Source organism: Pristiophorus japonicus, chromosome 10 (genome assembly GCF_044704955.1).
Source record: "Pristiophorus japonicus isolate sPriJap1 chromosome 10, sPriJap1.hap1, whole genome shotgun sequence".
Taxonomy (NCBI): domain Eukaryota; kingdom Metazoa; phylum Chordata; class Chondrichthyes; family Pristiophoridae; genus Pristiophorus; species Pristiophorus japonicus.
Window position 1 is genome coordinate 152,652,038 of NC_091986.1, and position 19,647 is coordinate 152,671,684.

At 44.7% G+C, this 19,647-nt stretch overlaps 1 protein-coding gene across 2 annotated transcripts in view; it reads left to right on the forward strand.

Moving 5' to 3' along the window:
- rnf17 (ring finger protein 17) overlaps positions 1 to 19,647 on the forward strand; it is a 265,192-nt gene that overhangs the window by 121,158 nt on the left and 124,387 nt on the right. For both annotated transcript variants that reach the window (XM_070892177.1, XM_070892179.1), the window contains exons 11-13: positions 4,191 to 4,359; positions 4,957 to 5,030; positions 18,795 to 18,866. In XM_070892177.1, coding sequence (XP_070748278.1) covers positions 4,191 to 4,359; positions 4,957 to 5,030; positions 18,795 to 18,866 — 315 coding nt within the window. The remainder of the gene's footprint in view (positions 1 to 4,190; positions 4,360 to 4,956; positions 5,031 to 18,794; positions 18,867 to 19,647) is intronic.

Sequence of the window (19,647 nt, forward strand, 5' to 3'; positions counted from 1 at the left end):
GATCTGGCTATCGCTTTCATCATTACGATGCATGCGTGGGTACTGTGGAGGTCATTGATGGTGTCTCTGCCCTTCTTGGGGACCACTACTCAATTGCTCCAGAGAAGGCAGTATGTCTGTATAGACATTTCATCTTTGCGCCGCTGGAACGGCTTTATCTCTTCCTGCATTTCCACTGGGACACTGGACCAGCTCCCATGAAGCACACAGCTTTTGACTAGAGATAATAAGGGGTCCTGACTTGTCCAGGTTTTGATCTGCCGGGCAGTGACAGGTGATTGCTCACTCTCAAATGCTTCCATAACCATGGCTAGATCTGCGGGCTGCGCCATTTCTACCCTCGTGGTGGGCAATGGCAGCCTACTGAGAACATTGTCGCAGTTTTCTGTGGCGGATGGCGTAGTTGTATGCGGACAACGTGAGCGCCCATCTCTGGATGCAGGTCGATTGCGTTGGTATTTATCCCTTTACTCTCGGAAAAAAGGAATATAAGTGGCTTATGGTCAGTTTCCAATTCGAATTTTAGCCCAAACAAGTATTGATGCATTCTCTTTATCCCATAGACACACGTTAACGCTTCTTTTTCAATCATGCTGTTGGCTCTCACAGCCTTAGACAGACTCCTGGATGCATAAGCAACCGGTTGCAGTTTCCCGAAATCATTAGCTTGTTACAGTACACATCCGACGCCGTATGACGACGCATCACATGTTAGTACCAAACGCTTACATGGATCATACAACACAAGCAATTTGTTTGAGCACAACATTTTCTCTCTTTTACAAAGGCATTTTCTTGGCTTTTGCCCCAAATCCATTTGTCCCCTTTTCGTAGTAAGACATGTCGTCGTTCGAACAGTGTGCTGAGACCCGGTAAGAAGTTACCAAAGTAGTTCGAGTCCCAGAAACAACCGCAGCTCTGTCACGTTCTGTGGCCTTGGTGCGTTCTCGATTACCTCCATCTTCGCGTTGGTGGACCTGATGCCGTCCGCCACAATCCTCCTTTCCAAGAACTCCACTTCAGGCGCCAGAGGAAAACGCACTTCAAGCATTTTTAACCTGAGCCCCACGCGGTTGAGTTGACTAAGAACCTCCTCCAGTTCTGCAGGTGCTCGACTGTGTTCCAACCTGTGACCAAGATGTCATCCGGGAAGACGACGATGTGCAGGACCGACTTCAGTAAGCTTTCCATGTTTCTCTGGAATATCGCCGCTGCTGATCGGATTCCAAATGGGCATCTGTTATAAACAAAAAGACCTTTGTGCGTGTTGATGCAGGTGAGGGCCTTCGACGATTGCTCCAGTTCCTGCATCATGTAGGCTGAAGTCAGATCCAACTTCGTGAATGCCTTTCCTCCCGCCAGCGTTGCAAACAGGTCGTTGGCCTTTGGTAGTAGGTATTGGTCCTGCAGGGAGAAACGATTGATAGTTACTTTGTAATCGCCACAGATTCTGACGGTGCCGTCTCCCTTGAGGACTGGGACAATAAGACTGGCCCACTCGCTGAACTCGATCGGTGAAATGATGCCCTCTCGTTGCAGCCGGTCTAGCTTGATCTCTACCCTTTCTCTCGCCTTGTGATGGATGGATCGCGCCCCTGGAATTAGGTGGATCTGCACTTTTGCTCCTTGGAATTTCCCGATGCCTGGTTTGAACAGCGAAGGAAATTTGTTTAAAACCTGGGCACACGAAGTGTCGTCAGCGGGCGATAGCGCTCGGACATCGTCCCAGTTCCTGCCGAGCAGCATGAGACCATCGCCCGGTACCACCCAGAGTGGTAGCTTGTGCACCGCTCCATTGTAGGAGACCTTTACAGTAGCACTGCCGATTACAGGAATCAGTTCTTTCGTGTGAGTTCTTAGTTTCCTGTGAACTGGAGTTAAAACTTGCCTTGAGGCCTTGTTGTACCACAACGTTTCGAAAGTCTTTTTGCCCACGATGGACTGGCTCGTGCCGGTGTCCAGCTCCATTGACACCGGGAGTCCATTTAGTTCAATCAGCATTATCGGGGTGTAAAGTCCTGTCCCCTCAGTACAGATTCACACGAGGCATGTAGTGAAGTCAAGGTCACTCTGGACCTGCACCTTTATTTCACAGCTCTGGAATGCTGCACTTGCCTGAGATCTGTCCTTATATACCTGTCTGGGACAGGTATCCAGTGTCTCCTGCAAGTGCACCCCTGGTGGTAAGGTATGCTGGTGATTACAGGTCATATCTTATGACAATCATGTATAGCATGTTAGGATACAGTTATATATGATGATGATGTAAGATACATGACACGGGGGACAATGCGTGGTGAATGTGTGCACCCCATGTACCTCTGCCTCCTTGGTCTGAGGCTCTGGTTCGTCGTGATCCTCCATCGGTCTGTCCTCCTTTGCAACATAGTGATTTGCAGGTTTAACGGGCTTTTCAGCTTGCCTGCACACTGAGGTGTCCCATTGTTCCACAGCCCTTGCAAACGTGCTCTTTGAATCGGCACGAATGGAAACGATGATCACCCCTGCAGCGCCAACAAGGTGTTAATGGCTTAGCATTCATCACCCTTGATGGTGGACTCTTGAGTCATCTGTGGACGTGCAGCTGCAGGTATGTGTGACCTGCCCTATACGTTACGATTCGAAAACATCACTTTGTTCACAATACTTGTAGCAGCACTTGTGTGCTAAGAGATTTGCTTCGTATTGTCACTGGTGGCAATGAACGCCTGGACTATCGCTATGGCCTTACTCAAGGTTGGGGTCTCTACAGTCAAAAGTTTGCGAAGTATGGTTTCGTGGCCAATGCCAAGTACGAAAAAGTCTCTGAGCATGAGCTCTAAATGTCCTTCAAATTCGCAATGTTCTGTAAGGCGTCTTAGCTCGGTGACATAACTCGCCACTTCCTGGCCTTCGGATCTTTTGTAGGTGTAGAACTGGTACCTCGCCATTAGAACGCTTTCCTTCGGGTTCAAATGCTCTCGGACCAGTGTGCACAAATCGTTTTCGCTGGAGAGAGCAGATTCTTCATGAGGCCATATGTTGGTGCCCCACAGACGGTGAGGAGGATTCGTTGGGCAGCGCTCTCTTCCCCATCTAGCTCGTTGGCCACAAAGTATTGGTCGAGTCGCTCCACAAAAGTTTCCCAATCATCTCCCTCCGAGAATTTTTCCAGGATGCCCATTGTTCTCTGCATCTTTGGGTCCACTATCTGTATCTCGTCGCCAGTTGTTGTTTATGGAGAAAGAGTCAGACTGAACACTGAGCTCAAAGTAAAGTGTGACCGTAGTCTTTTATTGCGGGTCTCCGGAGTGCCTCTCCAAACTGTGACGCCTCCTTAAATACGGGATTATGGGATCCCTTGGGACTCCAGGAGATGAGCCCCCTGGTGGCTGTGCAGAGTAAATACAAGTCCACATATATAACAGAAAACCGTATGCTTTTTCAGGAAAAGAAAATGATATTTTTAGAAAGGATGAGAATAATGCCTCAGGAAAAGGAGGGTTAGATTATTTTGGTTGAGCAGGGCGAATTTGGTGATCTAGAGCTGAGTTGAAAAGGTTAAGTGAGTAGGTTGGAGTGCTGGGGGAGAGATGGGAAGAAGCTGCAGAGTGTACAAGGGAGTGGGGACTGGATTGATTTATTTCTCTTTTTTTTTCCTCATTATTTTTCTTTTTCTTTTCTTCTCTCTCTTCTCTGTACTTTTTTCTTCATGTTTTCAAGTCCTGCAGTAATCACTATTGCTTGGGAAGACTGGGGCAGTAGCGAGCAGGAGGGATTTATTCAAACTGTCATGGATACACAGGCACTTAAAGTACAAATTTCAGCAATGCTTGCTGTCCTGCATACCTTTTCCTTTATAGATGCAGGAAAGAAGGGCTGATAAAATCAATCACAAATGTCTCATCTGTGCAACAAAAAAAATTCAAAATACTGCTGATGCATTAGTGGTAAACTGAGTGAGTTAGATGAGGGATAATCCAAAGGAGAAACATCAGTTTATACACTGCATCTGCAAGTCTATGCTGAAGGACCTGCAGTGAAGTCTCCATACATTGTCCACTTGGGCATGTCTAAGTTATGGCAGTTCTTCAATTGATGAATTGGAGTTTTATTTTAAATACAGAAATAGTTAAATGACTTTGAATAGTTGTGCATTTGATTAACAAAAATCTATTAAATGTGATTCAGTTTGACCTTGCATTTTACAGGAAGGGAATATTGTTGAAAGAGCTTGAATCCATGGTTCAGCAACACCTTAATGGGATTGCTAAAGTCCAAAACATACTTGAGGAGAAGATTAATGACTTGGACTCTACCATAAAAGTTGCAGTGGAGGCAAAATATGAATCTCTCACAACCTATTATAATTCCCAGCAGGTAAGATTTTGATATACCAAGATATGTAAGCTGCATTATGAAAAATATTTATTGAAATATCTTGAGCTGAAATATTTTGTTCTGGGTGTTTCTAGCAAAGAATATTAACTTTTCTCCCACTCTTGAAATGCTATTTCTGTCGACTTTTATCTGGATGTTTCAAGATAACTGTACTACCAGTCGCATGCCTGAATATTGTGTAATCCATCCTGCTTTACTCAGTTTTCAGTCTGTATTCCTTGAAAATTTGTGTTGGATCAGTGAAGAATTGTGTTCATGAGTAAATGATTTTATGTTCCCAAAAAATTCACTTCCAACACCTCCAGCAAATGTCTTGCGGCAAAGGTGAAAATCCAACTACATGATTATCCCCAAGAAATTGAGAAATGTGTGCCATTGGAGCCTCAAGTTATCACGAAGATGTGATTAAACTTGGTAACGAGCCATCATTCAAGTTGTATATCTGGGAAGTTGCCTTTGCGACTTAAATCCGATGAAGGGTACATACCCAAAGTATCATAACCTGCCGTTGCTGATTACAAACTGACCTGTATTTTAAGCATTTTCATTTTTTTATTGCCTGTTTTTCGATTTTAGGTTATTGAAAATTTGAAATACTTAGACCAAGCAAATAATATGGTAGAGGCACTAGAATCTCAAACTGATCTGAAGTAAGTACATGCTTTAGTTTGGATTCTTCAAATTATTGATCAAAGAGAACAATGCATTTTTTTTTTGGAATGATGGTTCTTTCACAATAGTGTTGGATGAGGAACGCTAGGATATTGATCCAGCAATTATTAAAGAATAGCAGTATATGTCCAAATCTGAATGTTGTGACTTCGGAGGTTCCCACAACATTGCTACTTTTCTTTCTCAATGATGGACGCTGCAGCGTATTCTGTAGATAGTAGTATAAAGTTACCTTGGCCTCTTCTGGCCACTCCGTGACACCCATCATAATTCAGCTATGAGGGTTGGCTCCTTGCGGGCCTCCGGAATACGGAAGTTAAACTGCTGTCATGACTCCGATGATGTCATCAGCACATGACTTTCCACAGTAAAGTAGGCCACCGTAAATTTTATTCAAATCTCAGCCATCTTTAAATTTCAATACACATGCTTTAGAGCACCTTTACAACATGATGAATGCATAAACCTTCTTAGAATAATTGCACGTTGGATTTAAAAGCTAGGTTCAACTTATTGAGATATTGACGATATGATAAAATTATTCATTATTCATGGGCTAGCAAGAGGGAAAAAGACCAGAGTCCTACTTATGATTGCTGTAAAGATTCCCTCGCAGATCCAGTAGGGGTGGTGTGTGGGGTCAGTTTGCCTTCCCTGACCCAAAGCGGTTGCGAGTTGCTCCCACTCCCTGGTTCTCGAGCCTGGATTTATTAATCAGGGTGTGACAAAGTACAGCAGACAACTATTTTGTACAAAGAAATGTGTGGTTTTCATTCAAGAATAAGAATACACCTTTTATTAAAACTGTACTCTAATGGGGAATCCTTTACTCAAACACAAGAGAATACAAAGCAGTACAACACCTCCCACCTCCCAATTCCCCCTATCTAACTGGTTAGGCTCTGGGGCTTCAGGGACTATGCTCACCAATCCTTCCTTGACAGTCGGTAATGGGTTGCGGTTTCGGGTTGTGTTGGATTTTGTCGATTCTGCTAGCCGTGCCCTGAACGTATAAGAAGACGACTTGCTGCGTGTTCCTCATTTGGGTGATGTCCGCTGATGCGGTAGGGCGCGTATTGGATTTATGGGGTAAGTACCCGCTTTCTTCCTTCAGCCGTAGGTTTTAAAGTTCTTTTAGGTAATGTTTTACCGTTGGTAGCTCAGGGATAGCTTGTAGAGTGGAAGCAGCTTGCGAATCTTCGGGTTTTCGTCACGTTGACTTCGGTTTGGAAATCGTTGGTCGCGGTGGCTTAATATTACCAATTTGGTTGCTGGTAATATCTTGGTGGTAGTTCCGCGAGCCTCTTGCTGCCACGGCGTGCTTGGTGCTCTGGTCGCTTGTTATGCTGTCTTGGTTGATGTTCTGAAGAACCAGGTTAACAAAAAACTGGTGTATTGACCTTGAAATCTGCCAGGTCTGAAGCATAGGAAGCTGGTGTTAGAAGCAAAGTGTTCCCCTGGCTGTAAAAACAGGCCTTAATTATACTTTGAGAGACTTCCTTATCTGTGCCCCAAATCAACCTTGGTTCTTTGTTTAAGTTTTGCAGCTCAGCTAACAAACTTGATTAAGTTTTAATCTGGCGTTGATAAATTTTTCTGAATTGATGAGCTCTTGTCCATTGTGATAGCACTGCTATTTTTTTGCTTCCGGAAGTCTGGGCTGAGCTGGATATTTCTACGCCTGTTGAAAAGGTGTTGGGATATGTATGTGACATTTGGGTCCTCTGGGTGGGTTGGATAATGTTTCTTCCGTGGTCGATTGTTTAAATGCTAATGTTTTCTAGAGGCAGGTTTCTGGGGTAAACAGTTCTCAGACAATTTGATTAGTTCCAATGTCCAAACTGGCCTTTTTAGAGATTGACCCCACCCCTTTTCTTGCAGACCCAACATTCATCTTTTTAAAAAAAAAAATCCCAAACTTAGTTTAAAAACTCGTAGATTTCTTCCATAAACATTTTAGGATCTCCGACTTACTGGTTGATAGTTCTAAATTCAATTTCCTTTCCAATGAGTCCAAACACTGGGGGGTTTTCCCACGATTTTTGCAACCTTACAACCCCTACCCCCTCCCAAGGCAGTGTATGTTTGTGAAAGGTGGGTGTGGATGAGGTCGGAATCTGCCAAAGTTGAATTTTTTAAAATTATTCGTTCCTGGGATGTGGTTGCTGCTGGCGAGGCTAGCATTTATTGCCCATCCCTAATTGCCCTCGAGAAGCTGGTGGGACACTGGCACCAGTACTGGGGTAAGAGGAAGCTGTTCTATTGGGACGAGATCCACTTAGACCATGCTGCGACTAGAGTCCTGGCGAATCGAATAACTAGAGCTGCAGAGGGGGCTTTAAACTAATTAGTGGGGGGGGGGTTCAGGTGAGCGGAAATGTAAAAAGTCAGAGAATGAGAAGGCAGTAGAGCAGGGTAGCACTGGTGGAAATCAGAGTGTGACAGAAAGGGACAGAATGTATAAACATGAAGGTGAATCAGAAAGTGGGGTCAAAACATGAAAAAATGGTCTTAAAAAATTTTTTAAAGCTCTTTATCTGAATGCATGCAGCATCCGTAACAAAATAGATGAATTGACGGCACAAATCTATACAAATGGGTATGATCTGATAGCCATTATAGAGACGTGGTTGCAAGGTGACCAAGGCTGGGAACTAAATATTCCGGGGTATTTCACAATTCGGAAGGACAGACAGCAAGGAAACGGAAGTGGGGTAGCTCTATTAATAAAGGATGAGATCAGTGCGTTAGTGAGAAGCTATATTGACTCAGAAGATAAGGATGTTGAATTAGTTTGGATGGAGATAAGGAATAATAAGGGGAAAAGGTTAACTGGTGGGTGTAGTCTATAGTCCCCCTAACAGTAGCTACACTGTTGGACGGCGTATAAATCAAGAAATAATGGAGGTTTGTAAAAAAGGAATGGCAATAATCATGGGCGACTTTAACCTTATTGCTTAGACAAAGATAATTGGCCAGGGTAGCCTTGAGGAAGAGTTCATAGTGTATCCGGAATAGTTTCCTTGAATAGTACGTTGCGGAACCAACCAGGGAGCAGGCTATCTTGCATCTGGTACTGTGTAAAGAGACAGGATTAATAAATGATCTGAGTAAAGGATCCTCTAGGACTGAGTGACCATAGCATGATTGAATTTCAAATTCAGTTGGAGGGTGAGAAAGCTGGATCTCAAACTAGTGTCCTAAGCTTAAACAAAGGAGACTACAACGGTATGAAGGCAGTGTTGGCTAAAGTAGACTGGGACGATTGATGAGCAGTGGCGGACATTTAAGGAGATATTTCATAATTCTCAACAAAAATATATTCCAGTGAGGAGGAAAGACTGAGAAGGGATAACCATCTGTGATTAATAAATGAAATAAGGGATGGTATCAAACTGAAAACAAGGGCATACAAAGTGGCCAAGACTAGTGGGAGGCCAGAAGATTGGGAAACTTTTAAAAGCCAGCAAAGAATGACTAAAAATAATAATGAGGGGGAAAATAGATTATGAAAGTAAACTAGTACAAAATATAAAAACAGTAAGAGTTTCTACGGTACATAAAAAGGAAAAGATTGGCTAAAGCAAATATTGGTCCTTTAGAGGATGAGACTGGGGAATTAATAATGGAGAACAGGGAACGGGCAGAGACTTTGAACAAATATTTTTTATCGATCTTCACGGTAGAAGACACTAAAAACGTCCCAATAGTGATTAATCAAAGGGCTATAGCGAGGGAGGAACTTGGAATACAATCACTATCACTAAAAAAGTAGTACTCGGTAAAATAATGGGACTAAAGGCGGACAAGTCCCCTGGACCTGGTGGCTTGTATCCTCAAGTCTTAAAACAAGTGGCTGCAGAGATAATGAATGCATTGGTTGTAATCTACCAAAATTCTTTGGATTCTGGGGAGGTCCCAGCAGATTGGAAAACCGCAAATGTAACACCACTATTTATATAAAAAAATAAAGGAGGCAGACAGAAAGCAGGAAACTATCGACCAGTTAGCCTAACTAACATCTGTCATTGGGAAAATGCTGGAGTCCATTATTAAGGAAGCAGTAGCAGGACATTTGGAAATCATGATTTCCAAATCAGACAGAGTCAAAGTGGTTTTATGAAGGGGAAATCATGTTAAATTTTCTGGAGTTCTTTGAGGATGTGACGAACAGGGTGGATAAAGGGGAACCAGTGGATGTGGTGTATTTGGACTTCCAGAAGGCATTTGACAAGGTGCCACATAAAAGGTACTGCACAAGATAAAAGTTCACTGGGTTGGGGATAATATATTAGCATGGATAGAGGATTGGCTAACTGCTTTCTGTTAGAGTTGTGATAAATGGGTCATTTTCTGTTTGGCAAACAGCAACTAGAGCTAGTGGGGTGCTGCAGGGATCGGTGCTGGGGCCTGAACTGTTTACAATCAATATTAATGACTTGGATGAAGGGACAGAGTGTGATGTAGCCAAGTTTGCTGATGATACAAAGATGGGTGGGAGAGCAAATTATGCAGAGGACACAAGAAATCTGCAAAGGGATATAGGGCTCGATTTTCCCCGGTCATTTGCGCCGTTTGTTTGGCGTGGGCCGTTTTTGCTGCCGTATTTATTTTTTTCCAAGTTTTCCCCTGCGATTTGCGCTGGTGTAACTGACTCTGATTTTTCTAGGCCAGTTTTTTTTTTTCCTTCATGTCTGCGCTGGTTTTTTAATTGTTTGCAGTTTGGCCAATATTTTTTTCTCGGGTTGGCGTATCTGGTCATTCCCGAAAAACCTTCTGGTGAGTTAAGAAAACCAGCGCACATTCACAAATCTGTGCAGAAAGACATCATTGTTTTTAAATCGAAGATTTTGGAGAGAGTCAAGAACACTGTCAAAATCAATAATAAAGTTCAACTTTTTTTTTAACCTGTCACACACTTTCTCTTTTTTTACTCACTCACATGCCACCAACGAACATCTTGAAGCAGGGCTGGAGGGTCGTAGGTTTGGCCGGCAGAATTGACTTCGCGCCCGCACACAGCGGCTTGGGATTCGGCTACAAAACAAGCCAGAGGAGAGGAGAGGAGAGGAGAGGAGAGGAGAGGAGAGGAGAGGAGAGGAGAGGAGAGGAGAGGAGAGGCCCGGGAAGGGAGGAAGATAAGTTACTCGAATTATTAAAGGCGGAGAGGGGTGGGGGGAGGGGTGGAAAGAGAGGAGAAGTCACAAGACCTTTGGGTATGGTCCATCCATACAGACCTGGAGAGATACAACTGCAAACCTGTGCTGCCTGTTTTTCTGCCGTTTTGAGCTGCTTTCAAAGGTTAAATTTAAGTATGGGGGCATTATTGACCATGCCATACCCTGTGCGAGCCTTCTGCATCATGGTGCTACGTAGGAGACAATTGATTCGACTTCATCGCATCAGGAACATCAGAGCCCGTAGGGTGCTGGGCAGGAGGCCTTACCCACCTCGGGTACATCGAGACAGGCGTTCATACCTCCACCTAAGTGATGCTGATTGTGTCAGAAGGCTGCGTTTCCGCAAAGAAGTTGTAAGTGAAATCTGCGAGTTGGTCAAAGCAGACCTGCAACCTATAAGCATCAGGAGGCATGCTTTGTCAGTTGAAGTGAAGGTTACAGCTGCACTTTCATTCTATGCCTCTGGATCGTTTCAAGCTACAACTGGGGATATGTGTGCCATCTCTGAACATGTAACACGTCTCCATTCGCCAGGTCACGGCTGCACAGTACGCGTGTAGGAATAACTTCATAAAACTCCCCATGACCACCCAAGCAATCCATGACAGGGCTGTGGGCTTCTCCAGGCTTGCTGGCTTCTCAAAGGTACAGGGCTGCATTGATTGTACCCACATCACCTTGCGAGCACCTTTTTGAAGGATTCCGAGATGTACAGGAACAGAAAAGGCTTCCACTCCATTAATGTGCAGCTCATGTATGACGACATGCATAGAGTATAATGTTGGAAAGTGTGAGGTCCTGCACTTTGGCAGAAAAAAAAATCAAAGAGCAAGTTATTATTTAAATGGAGAGCGATTGCAAAGTGCCGCAGTACAGCAGGACCTGGGGGTACTTGTGCATGAAACACACAAGCATAGTATGCAGGTACAGCAAGTGATCAGAAGGCCAATGGTATCTTGGCCTTTATTGCAAAGGGGATGGAGTATAAAAGCAGGGAAGTCTTGCTACAGCTATATAAGGTAATGGTGAGGCCACACCTGGAATACTGCGTGCAGTTTGGTTTTCGTATTTACGAAAGGATATACTTGCTTTGGAGGCAGTTCAGAGAAGGTTCACCTAGGTTGATTCTGGGGGTGAGGGGGTTGATTTATGAGGAAAGGTTGAGTAGGTTGGGCCTCTACTCATTGGAATTCAGAAGAATGAGAGATGATCTTATCGAAACGTATAAGATTGAGGGGGCTTGACAAGGTAGATGCAGAGAGGATGTTTCCACTGATGGGGGAGACTAGAACTCGAGGGCACGATCTTGGAATAAGGGGCCGCCCATTTAAAATTGAGATGAGGAGAAATTTCTTCTGAAGGTTATAAATCTGTGGAATTCGCTGCCTCAGAGCTGTGGAAGCTGGGACATTGAATAAATTTAAGACCGAAATAGACCATTTCTAAAACGATAAGGGTTTGAGGGGGGGGGGGTGGAGGGGGAAGTAGAGCTGAGTCCATGATCAGATCAGCCATGATCTTATTGAATGGCGGAGCAGGCTCGAGGGGCTGTATGGCCTACTCCTGTTCCCATTTCTTATGCTCTTATGTATCATGTCAATTGATGCAAGATACCCAGGCAGCACCCATGATGCATTCATCCTACACGACAGCATTATACCTGCCATATTTCAGCAGCAGCCAGAAGGGCACAGCTGGCTACTGGAAGGTTAGATGCAGGAAGAATGTTCCCGATGCTGGGGAAGTCCAGAACCAGGGGACACAGTCGAAGGATAAGGGGTAAGCCATTTTGGACTGAGATGAGGAGAAACTTCTTCACTGAGAGTTGTTAACCTGTGGAATTCTCTACCGCAGAGAGTTGTTGATGCCAGTTCATTGGATATATTCAAGAGGGAGTTAGATATGGCCCTCATGGCTAAAGGGATCAAGGGGTATGGAGAGAAAGCAGGAAAGGGGTACTGAGGTGAATGATTAGCCATGATCTTATTGAATGGTGGTGCAGGTATCGAATGGCCTGCTCCTGCACCTATTTTCTAAGTTTCTCTGTTTCTAGCCACGGTATCTAGGCCCCTCATAATTTTATACACCTCAATTAAATCTCCTCCGCCTCTTCTGTTCCAAGGAAAACAACCCAGTCTATCCAATCTTTCCTCATAGCTAAACTTTTCCAGTCTGGTAACATCCTCGTAAATCTCCTCTGCACCCTTTCTAGTGCAATCATATCCTTCCTGTAATGTGATGACCAGAACTGCACACAGTACTCGAGCTGTGGCCTAGCATAACTTCCCTGCCCTTGTAATTCTGTGCCTCGGCTAATAAAGAAAAGCATTGCATATGTCTTTTTTAACTACCTTAACGAGCTGTCCTACTTTTAAGGATCTGTGGACATATACTCCAAGGTCTCTCTTTCTCCACACCCCTCAGTATCCTCCCATTTATTGTGTATTCCCTTGCCTTGTTACCCCTCCCGAAATGCATTACCTCACATTTTTCCGGATTGAATTCCATTTTCCACTTTTCTGCCCAACTGACCAGTTCATTGATGATTTCCTGCAGTCTAGAGCTTTCCTCCTCACTGTCAACCACACGGCCAATTTTTGTATCATCTGCCAATTTCTTTATCATGGCCCCTACATTTAAGTCTAAATCATTAATATATACTACAAAATCATCATCATCCTAAGCAGTCCCTCGGAATCGCTTCGACTTGCTTGCACTCTTAAAATGAGTCCTTAGGTGGCGCCACAGTCCCTGTCACAGGTGTGACAGATAGTCGTTGAGGGTAAGGGAGGGTGGGACCGATTTGCCCCACGCTATTTCCGCTGTCTGCGCTTGATTTCTGCATACTCTCGGCAATGAGACTCAAGGTGCTCAGCGCCCTCCCGGCATTGTATACTACAAAAAGTAAGGGACTGAGCCCTGTGGAACCCCACTGGAAACAACCTTCCAGTCACCAAAGCTCCCCTCAACCATTACCCTTTACTTCCTGCCAGTAAGCCAATTTTGGTTCCAGTTTGCCACTCCCTTGGTTCCCATGGGCTTTTACTTTTTTGATCAGCCTACCATGTGGGACCATGTCAAAAGCCTTGCTAAATTCCACAACATCAAACGCACTGCCTCATCGACCCTCCTAGTTACCTCCTCAAAGAACTCAATCAAGTTAGTCAGACACGACCTTCTCTTAACAAATCCATGTTGACTGACCTTGAATTAATCTGTTGCCTTTCTAAATTAAGGTTTATACTGTCCCTCAGAATTGATTCCAGTAATTTGCCCACCATTGAGGTTAAACTATCTGGCCTGTAATTGTTCGGTTTATCCTTTCCTCCCTTTTTTAAACAATGGTACATCGTTCGCAGTTCTCCAATCCTCTGGCATAACTCCTGTAGCCCGGGAGGATTGAACAATGGTGGTCAGTGTCACGTATGTATGCTTGGGATTACTAGCCACCAGGTGGCGCGACTGTCTGAGGTCATGGGGCTGTACGCACATATGTGCGGCCCATGTATAAAAGGCAAGCCATCATGTAATGTATTCACTTTTGGGCCCGAATAAAGCAGAGCCAGGTTCGTACCGGTTAGTTTACAGTATTCAGTCTATCGAGTTATTACATACATAACTCGGAAAGTTGTTAACCTGTGGAATTCCCTATCGCAGAGAGTTGTTGATGCCAGTTCATTGGATATATTCAAGAGGGAGTTAGATATGGCCCTTATGGCTAAAGGGATCAAGGGGTATGGAGAGAAAGCAAGAATGGGGTACTGAAGTGCATGATCAGCCATGATCATATTGAATGATGGTGCAAGCTCGAATGGCCTACTCCTGCATCTATTTTCTATGTTTCTATAACATTTGGCGACGAGGTAACTTAAGAACCTTCGCATGCAAAAATGAGCACAATTGGAATTCTGGAGAGATTCGTGGAGGGAGAGGACTGGGCAGATTTTGTAGCTCGCCTGGACCAATACTTCGTGGCCAACAAAATGGAGGAACCCACTGACTCAGTTAGGCGCAGGGCGGTCTTCCTCACGGTTTGCAGTCCGAAAATCTATGGACTCATAAAGAATCCTCTCTCGCCTGCAAGTCCAAGTCCAACGGACAAGGACCATGAGGAATTGTGTGCCCTGGTATGTAACCATCTCAAACCAGAAGAAGGCAGCATCATCTCATGTTATCGATTCTACAAGCAGGTTCGTTCTGAGAGCCAGGATGTGATGGAATTCATTGCTGACCTAAGACATCTAGCTGGACCGTGTAAGTTCAAAAACACGTTGGGAGACATGCTGCGGGACTTCTTTGTAATCGGCATCAACCACGAGGTGATCCTGCGTAAGCTACTGGTGGCGGAAACGCTGGATTTGAGCAAGGCCATCACGATTACGCAGGCATGCATAATGACGGACAAAAACTTAAAGCAGATATCATTGAAAAATTGGAACTTGACAAATACTGTAAACAAGATTGTATCGTCGTTTGGCAGAGCTGCATATGGCAGGGCCTACTTGACTGCGTATGCGAAACCTGTAGCTGCCCAAAATCCACCAACAGAAATGAATCCGATTTCACCGTGTTGGCGTTGTGGGGGCAATCATCGGCCTCATCAGTGTCGGTTTAAACAGTACATTTGTAAAGGCTGTTCAAGACTGGGGCATCTCCGCAACTGAGCAAGCATGCTGCGACACACCACGTGGAGGATGATGACCAATATAGCGAGGATCCGGATATGAATCCAAGATACCAGAGGAGGAAGTGTATGGACTGTATTCGTTCCTAACATAAAGCCAACCGATAATGATTAATGTGAAACCTAACTGTGTGCCGGTACCGATGGAATGGGACACGGGTACGAGTCAATCAATAATGAGCCAGAGGACATTCGACAAGCTGTGGGGATACTAAGGCTGAGAGGCCTAAGCTTGAGTCCAGTCAATGGCAATTTGCTTACGTACACTAAAGAACTCATAACGGTGATTGGCAGTGCAGTAGTCAAGGTATTATATGATGGTGCGCTTCATGAGTTACCATTATGGATTGTTCCCAGGCAATGGTCCAATGCTGTTCGGCAGGAATTGGCTATAAAAAATCAAATGGAATTGGAACGATATCAAAGTGTTGTCGTCAGAGGATGGCACTCCATGTGCTCAAGTGCTGAGCAAGTTCCTCTCGCTGTTTGAACCAGGCATTGGCAAATTCACGGGAGCCAAGGTGCAGATCCACATGGACTCGGATGCAAGACAAGTTCATCATAAAGCTCGGGTGGTTCCATACATGATGAGAGAGAAGGTCGAAATCGAACTGGACAGACTCCAGCGTGAAGGGGTCATATCACTGGTCGAATTTAACAAATGGGCCTGCCCCATTGTTTCTTTGTTGAAGAATGATGGCACTGTCAGGATTTGTGGGGACTACAAGGTTACGATCAACCGAGTTTCGAAACAGGATCAATACCCGTTACCGAAGGCTGATTACCCGTTTGCACCGCTAGCCGGGGGAAAGTCGTTCACTAAACGGGATCTGATGTCGGCCTACATGACACACGAGCTGGTCGAGACGTCGAAGAAACTTACGAGCATCAACACTAAGGACTGTTTATCCAAAACGGGTGTCCTTTCGGAATTCGCTCGGCTGCAGCCATATTTCAGAGGAATATGGAAAGTCTACTGAAGTCTGTCCCTAGAACCGTCGTGTTCCAAGATGACATCCTGGTCACAGGTCGTGACCCCGCCGAACATCTGAACAAACCTGGAAGAGGTTCTACATCGTCTGGACAAAGTGGGACTCAGACGGAAACGTTCGAAGTGCGTCTTCATGGCACCGGAAGTTGAATTCATGGGAAGGAAAATTGCTGCTGACTGCATCAAGCCTACGGACTCAAACCAAGGCCATCAAAAATGCACCCAAGCCTCAGAAGGTGATGGAGTTGTGTTCGTTCCTTGGTCTACTCAACTACTTTGGTAATTTCCTACCTAGATTGAGCACTTTATTAGAGCCACCACACATGCTGCAAAGAAAAGGCAACAACTAGGTTTGGGGTGCGTCTCAAGACAGAGCTTTTGAAAAACTTCTTAATCTGCTTTGTTCTAACAAGCTGCTGGTACATTATCATCTGTGTAAGCATTTAGTATTGGCCTGTGATGCTTCTTCATATGGATTTGGTTGCGTGCTCCAACAAACTAACGAGTCAGGTAAACTACAACCTGTTGCGTATGCTTCTAAAAGTTTGTCAAAGGCGGAAAGAGCCTACAGCATGGTAGAAAAAGAAGCAATTAGCCTGTGTGTATGGGGTTAAAAAGATGTATCTGCCTGTTTGGTCTTCGGTTTGAACTGGAGACAGATCACAAGCCACTCATTTCATTGTTTTTGGAAAACAAAGGTATCAATACCAATGCGTTGACCCGCATCCAGAGGTGGTTGCTGATATCTGCCTATGACTGTAATTTGCCATAGACCTGCACCGAGAAATGTGCCGATGCACTGAACTGTCTGCCGTTGCCCACACCGAAGGGGAGACCCCACAACCTGCAGACCTGCTGTTAGTTATGGATGCTTTTGAAAGTGAAGGAACCCCTGTCGTGGCTCAACAAGTTGAGACCTGGACCCACCAGGACCCGATGATAGCGGTTGTGAAATGTAGTGTCCTTAGTGGTGATTGGTTTGCCATACCCAAGCAAATGGGTGAAGAAACCAAACCTTACAACCGTCGCAAAGACGAACTATCCATTCAGTCAGATTGTTTACTGTGGGGTAATCGTGTTGTTATGCCGAAGAAAGGCAGAGAGAAATTTGTACGTGATCTACATAGCACTCATCCCGGTATTGTCATGATGAAAGCCATTGCCAGGTCTCCTGTATGGTGGCCTAGAATTGACTCTGATCTGGAATCATGTGTGCATCAGTGCAACACTTGCATGCAGCTAAGTAAAGCACCAGTGGAATTGCCGCTGAGTCTGTGGCCGTGGCCATCTAAACCATGGTCCAGGATCCACATTGACTTTGCAGGTCCCTTCCTGGGAAAGGTGTTTTTAGTTGTGGTGGACGCATATTCCAAGCAGATAGACTGTATAATCATGTCATCCAGTACATCCACAGCTACCATTGAGAGTCTTCGTGTCATGTTTGCCACTCATCGTCTGCCTGACATTGTTGTAAACGACAACGGACCTTGCTTCACTAGTCTGGAGTTTCAAGAGTTCATGAAACTCAATGGTAGTAAACATGTGAGGTCAGCACCATTCCAACCCGCATCTAATGGTCAAGCAGAGCGTGCTGTCCAAACCATCAAGCAGAGTATGAAACCTGTAACTCAAGGTTCACTGCAGACTCGCTTGTCATGCATATTGCTTAGTTACAACATAAGACCTCACGCGCTTACCAGGGTCCCCCTGCTGAACTATTGATGGAGAGGTCTCAAGATCAGGCGCGCGCTCTCACCCACCCTGACTTGATCATGTTGAATACAGACGTCAAAGTCAGCAGTGGTATGATCACATTGCTGTGTCACTCGACATTTCTGTTAGCGATCCTGTATATGTACTGAATTATGGTCAAGGTCCCAAGTGGATTGCCGGTACTGTTATGGCCAAGGAGGGTAACCGTGTTTATTGTCAAGCTCAAGAATGGGCAAACATGCAGGAAACATGTTGATCAGATAAAGCTGCGGCCCACGGATGAACCAGAACAGTCTGAGGAAGACATGATCAGTGACTAACCAACCTACCCTCAGTCATCAGAGGACTCCGCTGTCATCAATGAATCTGGACTTTCAATCCCTGACATGGTCATTGCCACCCCCATCAGATCGGCTACCCAGCTCCCTGTCATAGCAGACTCAGAACGCTCGACCAAAGCTGGTGTTGAACTGAGACAATCAACGCTGGAGCGGAAAGCCCCGGACCGTTTCAATTTGTAAAAAGACCATTACTAATATCTTAAAGCGGGATATTGTCATGTATGTATGTTTGGAGTTACTAGCCACCAGGTGGTGCGACTGTCGGAGGCCATTGGGCTGTACGCACATGTGTGCAGCCCAGGTATAAAAGGCAAGCCATCATGTAATGTATTCACTTTTGGGCCTGAATAAAGCAGAGCCAGGTTTGTACCTTTTTGTTAGTTTACAGTATTCAAGTCTATAGAGTTATTACATAACACTCAGAGCCTCCGCAATTTCCTCCCTTGCTTCTTTTAGTAGCCTCGGATATATTTTATCCGGTCCTGGTGATTTATCTACTTTCAAGGATGCTAAACCCCTTAACTTCCTCTCTTACTATGTTTATCCCATCCACATGGTGCTCAACATGGAGGAGTACTGATTTATCAGCTGCTAATGGCCTGCTAATACTTGCTGTCCAAGGTCACATCAAGGGTGACTATTTGAGACCGGTCCTAGAGGGTGATTGGCACCCATGGAATCATACCCTACGTGTGAGTTAGCATCTTCAGAAGAGGGAGAGTAACTTGAAGGCAGGGTTGATGAGAGAGCAAGTTGGGGGGAGTGGATATAGGAGAATGGGAAAGTAAAGAATTGTTTTCAGATCTCTGTTAATTTTCTTTCTTTCTTTTCAGATTTCAAATCCAACCTGGACGATTAGTAATGTGCCTTGAAAATTTAGGAAAAATTGAATTGCTTACAGAAAAGTAAGTAGATGTTATGTATGGAGAAAGAGTCAGACTGAACACTGTGAGCTCAAAGTAAAGTGTGACCGTAGTCTTTTATTGCAGATCTCCAGAGTGCCTCTCCAACCTGTGAGGCCTCCTTAAATACCTGTGCTCCCAAGGGATTATGGGATCCCTGTGACTCCAGGGGATGAGCCCTCTGGTGGCTGTACAGAGTAAATACAAGTTTACATATATAATAGATGTTCAATGTTTTTTGAATATATTTATGCGTTACTTATTGTGTGCCATGGAGCTGAAGTCGATGTGGCCCTTTGCAGTGTAGCAGCTGATCTGTAGTGAAAATCCCCTATTCCATGATGGTGTGGTCTTTCCATGACAGCCAGCAATGTTCACAACAATTTATACTTTTATAGCACCTTGAACTTGGTCATTTGTAGATCATGGGGCCAAAGAACCAAGGCAAGGCAGCGGGGTTAGGGGGTGATGGCTGAGTTGGGTTTAGTACAAGGTAGGATGTGGGTCGTGGAGTTTTGGACAATTTGGAGTTTGTGGAAATCGGGAGGCCAGTGACTAGGATATTGGAGAATTAGAATATTAAGGTGGAAAAAGTGTGAAAAAGGATTTTGGGCAGCACTGGTGTTTTGGTGGGGAGCGCCAGGTGATGTTGCAAAATGCACAATTAAGTGATTTTGGTGATGAATAGGATTTAAAATTCAGCTCCAGATCGAACAGGGTACAGAGATTTTGCATAGTTTAGCTTAACCTAAGTGAACAAATATAGTTAGAGATGGAGTCAGTG